The sequence below is a fragment of the Lagopus leucura genome, unplaced genomic scaffold (genome assembly GCF_019238085.1).
Source record: "Lagopus leucura isolate 7727_CA_CO unplaced genomic scaffold, USGS_WTPT01 Super-Scaffold_100002, whole genome shotgun sequence".
Taxonomy (NCBI): domain Eukaryota; kingdom Metazoa; phylum Chordata; class Aves; order Galliformes; family Phasianidae; genus Lagopus; species Lagopus leucura.
The window spans coordinates 53,983,269-53,988,889 of NW_024962263.1; the positions used below are offsets into that span (position 1 = coordinate 53,983,269).

Genomic DNA, 5,621 nt, shown 5'->3' on the forward strand with positions numbered 1-5,621 from the left:
ACCAATTCACTTACTGGTGATTGAGTCAGTGTCTGTAACTTACAGGCCAAACACACAGTCTTACATGGGATGAATGCAACAGCTGTCACTAAACAATTGTGGCACTGTGTTGTGAATAGAGAAATGTTTTTAGAGCTTTAAGTAAAACATGTTTATGAACTGTTTTCACGTGAAATGGTTAAGGACAATGAATTCAGCTAATTGGTTAGAATGAGAGCAGATAGAGAAAATACAATAATATCCTCTTTAGAGCATATATTTATTATTCTGGTATTCTAAGTCGTTGAGAAAACTAAAAACAAAAATTCATTTCAGGTGTTGTGTGTGCAGTACAAATTCTGTAATTACAGAACAGTTTGGCGTTACTACGCTCACCATTAAGAAAAAAAATGATATGTTTGATTAAATAACAGAAAAAAGCATTTCAGAATTGATGCAATTAGGATGAAGAATTTATTGTATATACGGTAAAGCAATTCTACTGTAGACGTACTTCCTGTTTAAAGAAAATGAATACAGTAATCAAAATCATTTTAGCATGGAAACTACAGCACGGACTGAAACTTGACTAAACCAGGAATTAGTTATTTGACTTGAAAGAACACAGGACCTGGAACAATAGATCACAGGTTGCATCATTAACCAGGACGGTAAAAAAACTGTACAATACAAGCACACATTACAATAAGTTATGACCAATAAGGCAGTCTCTCTCATTTAGGACAAAAGGGATAAAGGGAAAGGTATTAAAATCTCATAAATCCACCGTATCTCTTTTCCATCTCTGGGACCTCTTTGGAATAAGTTTCCCCATCTTCTTCTGAAGGGAGAATGGAATCAGCGAAGCGCTTGAGAAAGCCGCCGTACCGTTTCTGGTAATCCAGCCACCACTCTGGCCTGCCCACTCTTCTCATGAAACCACCGTATCTCTTTTGCAGCTCTTTGGCTTCATCTTCCAGTTCTGGACTGCGCTTTATGCTTCTCATGAAACCGCCGTATCTTTTGCTGACGTCTCCATCATTTTCATTTATTCCTCGGTAATGCGCCGCTTCAGGGTTATCCCCTGCTCCTAAAAGCCCCTTCAGCAGATCAGAGGAATTAGCCAGGGCATCGTCATCTGAGTCCTTCTTCATGAACCCTCCGTACCTCTTAGCCAGGATCTCTCCTCCATTAGCTTCATCCTCTGACTCTGGGTGGTAGAGCTCATCCATTTTCTTCATGAAACCCCCGTATCTCTTCATGAAGCCCCCATATTTCTTGGCAAGCAGATGGTTCTCATCCAGCTCTTTTTTGTCTCCTGGAGCAGCGTTTCCATCCTCAGACAGGTCCAGTTTTGTCAGCTGCAGCAGCTCCTTGCAGGTTTCCCAGGCCTTGGCAGAAGGCAGCTTTCCTTCACATTCTAGTGTACATGCCTGTAAAACGGATGTGGTTTATTGAGGGTGATTCGATAGTAACAAATCTTGTCTTAGCTCCTCTTCTTTTTAAAAGACCACAAGGGAGCTTCTCTAAAGAGAAGCTGAGTGCCTTGGAAAGACTACTCTTTGTGCCTGAAGTTTTTCATATCCTTTCGTGAAGGAACTGGCAATACCTACTTAAGGGAGGGGATACAAGCTGGGTTATTGCTCTTGAATTCCAAGGCCATCTCTAGGATTCTGTTTCAAAGACAGCCCTTGCCTCTCCATTACCAGGGTGAATTTTTATGAGCTACTATGTTTAATAGTGGGAATTTATAAACCGGTTGTGGTTCACTGCATAATGAATGTGCATCATTAAAGGTAACACTCAGTTATGTTACAAAAGAAGCAGGGGAGTTGAACTAGATGACCTTTAAAGATTTTTTCCCACTCAAATGATTCTGTGAAGATTTGAGGTTATGGAAGTACTCAAGGCCAGGCTGGATGGGGCTTTGGGCAACTTGGTCTAGAGGGAGGTGTCCCTGCCTATAGCAGAGGGTTGAAACGAGATGATTTTAAAGGTCCCTTCCAACCCAAACCATTTTATGATTCTATGATACTTGGAATAAGTCAAATAGCATCACTGTTGCAAAGAGGCCAGCTGAATCACACTGTTCTGCACCTTCAATGCAGTGCGTGGCTCTAAAGGCTGTATTTTTGTATAATACAATTTGTTAATTTATGGAGCATATCTTTCATATGTGTGCCAATTCTAATGAAGAACTACAGACTTTCTTAGGCAGAATCAAACATCTGGTTTTGCTGGCTTGACTTAGAAGGCAGTGATCATCAGAAAGGGGAAAAACATCCTGAGCTGTGTTTGACTGTAAGGAAAATTTTTCAGGGCAAGAGTTATCGAAGTTCTCAGCACTTGCACGCATCTCAGGTAACCAGTTAATAGTAACATACATATTAGCTCCCATCTCTGTTGTGTTGGGGAGTTTACTTGTGAAACCAAACTCTTCAGCTGCAAAAAGAAGAAATCATCAAGTTTTTCAGTACTGGAAACAGTTATTTTGTCTGGATGATGTTCTCTAAGGATCTCAAACTGTTCGAAAAGTGTGAAACTAAATATCAGCACAGTTTTCTCTTAACATCTTTCTGACCAACTCACTACCTCTGATCTTACCTGTCTACTGAGCTCGCTTTTATCCTGAGAACTTGGCACACAATTTTTGATATGATTACAAGAAAATGAAATGGACTTCTGTACTTTGCATCACAGTGATTTATTTTATCACACACTCCATGCTTATTTCTATATGCTATACTTGTGCAATAAAGCGAATGTGATCTCAGCTTCAGCCTGGCTTTGAAATTGATTTAAATCAAAGCAAGAATAAATCTGTTCTTCCCTTCTCAATAAGTTTAAACAGCCTATTGCCAAATGAACGTATATGAATGACCAGGTTATATCTTACAGAAACAACATGATAAAATCAGTTCTGATGTTACCAGACACCAGTATCCAGAAACATTTGCCTCCAGAAACTGTACCTGGATAAGAAATACATGTTATGGCACGTTGCTTCTTTTCCCATTTAAACTAATAAGTGTTGCTAATGGGTGGAAATGTAATTCTTGAATAACTGCTGAAAGTATGCAAAGGAGAATGTCTACACTACATAGACACCCACAACAAACACACAGCCCTCCTTCCAAAAGGGCAAGCTGCCACTTCTTTCTGGTTAGCATTAAAGTCGAAGCTTCATTGAAATCTGGAACATCTGAATGCAGAGCAATATATACAATGTAAACAGAACTTCTTCAGAACCATCCTAATACTATAAACCCACTGTGGTTACCAGCGAGTCCTTCCTTCAGAGCAAGCACTTCAAGCAGAAGCGCTCAGTGCTCCAAACTCTGCACAGAACAGCCCCAATCCTTTCTTTTTACTCCCAAACAACCCGTGAGACCTTAAAGAGGAAAACTTTCCTGAGCGCTGAGAGGTGCTGAGAGTGCGGCAATCTGCGGCCGGGAGCTGCGGTACCACCGGCACCGGACCCCGGTCCGCCTGCGCTTACATTGCAAGTTGTGCTGTATCTCTGACTGCATTATCGAATAATTTCAACGTCATGAAAGAATGAAATAATAATAATAATAAAAAGATTCTGGAGCTTTGTAACGTGATTTACCTCGGGAGGAGCTGAAATGTCAGAGGGATGATTACGGGCACGCTGCTAATTCCATCACCAGCGCAATAGGAGACAGCGATGCTCCGGGCGGACTCGGAGTTCGCCGCGAGATCCCGTTCCCTTCATCCCCAACTCGGTTCTTCCCCCGCTGCCCGAGGCTGCCCGGCGAGGGGACCCTGCGCTGTTTCCTTCCAACCCAACTCCGCTGTCCCCCTCGCCCCGTCCCGCTCCGTTCCCTACCCCATCCCCTGCCCTCGTCCCGTCCCGCCCGGCCGCTTACCAGCGGGTGGATGTCGGCGCGGGGCCCCAGGCGGTAGGCGCAGGCCGCGCAGTCCCGCCCGCAGTCCGCCCGCGCCCGCGGCAGCAGGCAGGTGCTGAGCGCCAGCAGCGAGCAGCCGAGCCGCAGCAGCAACGCCATGGGGCTGCAAGAAGGAGAGGTCAGACGGTGGCCGCGACACTCTGACACCCCCCCCACCCCCCCTCCCCGGGGCTGGAAAAAGCTCTGCCGACGCTTTTTCAACCGCATTCCTCGTGCAACTCCCGCAAGAGCAAGAACGGCTGCCGTCCAAGAAGCGCTCGTCCCAAACCCCTCACCGCACCCCCCTCAAAGCCCGAGCCTCGGCTCCCGCCTGAGTCCGGCGCTGCATCCCCGGCAGAGCCGCCCCGACGGCGCGGGGCACTCACACAGCGCTCCCCTCGGGACTCGCGGCGGTCGCTGGGCAGCGCCTCGCTACTGGAGCCTCGGCGTCGAGCCGCGGGTGTTTGTAGCGGGGCTGAGCGGCCAGCGCCTCCGGAGCAACTCCAGAGGGGGGAGGGACGGACAGCCCGCGGCTTCTACCGGCCGAACCGAACCGCGCCGAGCCGAGCGGAGCGGGTGCGATGTGTGAGGAGCGGGCACTTTATAATTAGGGAACGCGGGCAGAGCGCGGTCTCCCCCAATCGCCGCCGGGCTCCCGCTGACGCAGCACCTACGACATCCCCCTCGACCCCCCCAGTACAGCTGCTCCCCTTTACGGGTGGCTCCGGCGGGGTGGGCGAGAGCTCCGGCCGTCGGGACAGGGGGCTCCGGCGGAAGCGTGCAGCGTCGGCGTGAGTCAGGGGCAGCGTGGCCCTGTGGAGCAATTTAAAGAGTTTTTTTTTTTTTTCTCCTGGAGTTTCTATGTGTGACCATTTTCCTTCCCAGCCCTCTTTCTGCCAAAGCAAACAAGTGCTGCTCTGCAGCTCTCTGCCTCGAGGTAGACCCTCACAGTGGAAAACGTTCTCTGCGTTTGCTGCCCTTTGAGTTCATCATTTCTGGGCCTAAGTGAAGGGACTTTACACAGTCTGCTGAATGAAATTCCATAAGGGTACCCTTCTCCCAGGGGAAGAGGGAGATTTAGAGTGGGTATAGGAGAGATTTAGGCTGGATATAAGGAAGATTTTTTATGCTAAGGTTAGTGAGGCACTGAAACAGGTTTCCCAGAGATGTGGTGGATGACCCATCATCCCTGGAGACATTCAAGGCCGGGCTGGATGGGGCTCTGAGCAACGTGATGTAGCTGTAGGTGTCCCTGCTCACTGCAGGAGAGTTGGAGCACGTGACCTTTAAGGGTTCTCTCCAGCTCAGTAAGAGGAAGACACTTCAGTTTGAGCCTCCACAGGTCTGAAGCACAGCCAGGCCCTTTTCCTTCAGGACCAACATGGACCCCAGTGCTGTCACTGTATGGAAGTGGTGCTTTCTGCCACCTTGGCCTGTCCATCAGATACTCAGATTAAGGAGGCTCAAGTGCATTCTGGGAGCGGCAGAAGTATATCAAAACAGCTCTTGTATAAAATCATTGTATATGAAAAGAAAACCAGTCTCTCTATTCCTCAGTAGTCTCAGCCAGACTTGGTTAGTGAACCCTCAAGAGATGGGGTAGCCTTTTAACAACCACTGCATGTGTGTACTTGTTTCAGCACTTGGAATAACAGGCTAATTGCTGTGCCACTGAGTCAGCGTGTGTGCTGCAGGGCTTTGGGCAGGTACACTGTGGCCTCCTGGCTCTGCCCT

At 47.7% G+C, this 5,621-nt stretch overlaps 1 protein-coding gene across 1 annotated transcript; it reads right to left on the minus strand.

Annotated features, from left to right (window-relative positions):
- Nucleotides 1–471: 471 nt before the first annotated feature.
- On the minus strand, nucleotides 472–4,007 carry PENK (proenkephalin). Its single transcript, XM_042870024.1, has 2 exons — nucleotides 3,870–4,007; nucleotides 472–1,412 (listed from the first exon to the last, which is right to left on the minus strand). Exons 1-2 carry the CDS (start codon nucleotides 4,005–4,007, stop codon nucleotides 747–749), a joined length of 804 nt encoding a protein of 267 aa, XP_042725958.1. The 3' UTR covers nucleotides 472–746.
- Between the last annotated feature and the right edge of the window lie 1,614 nt (nucleotides 4,008–5,621).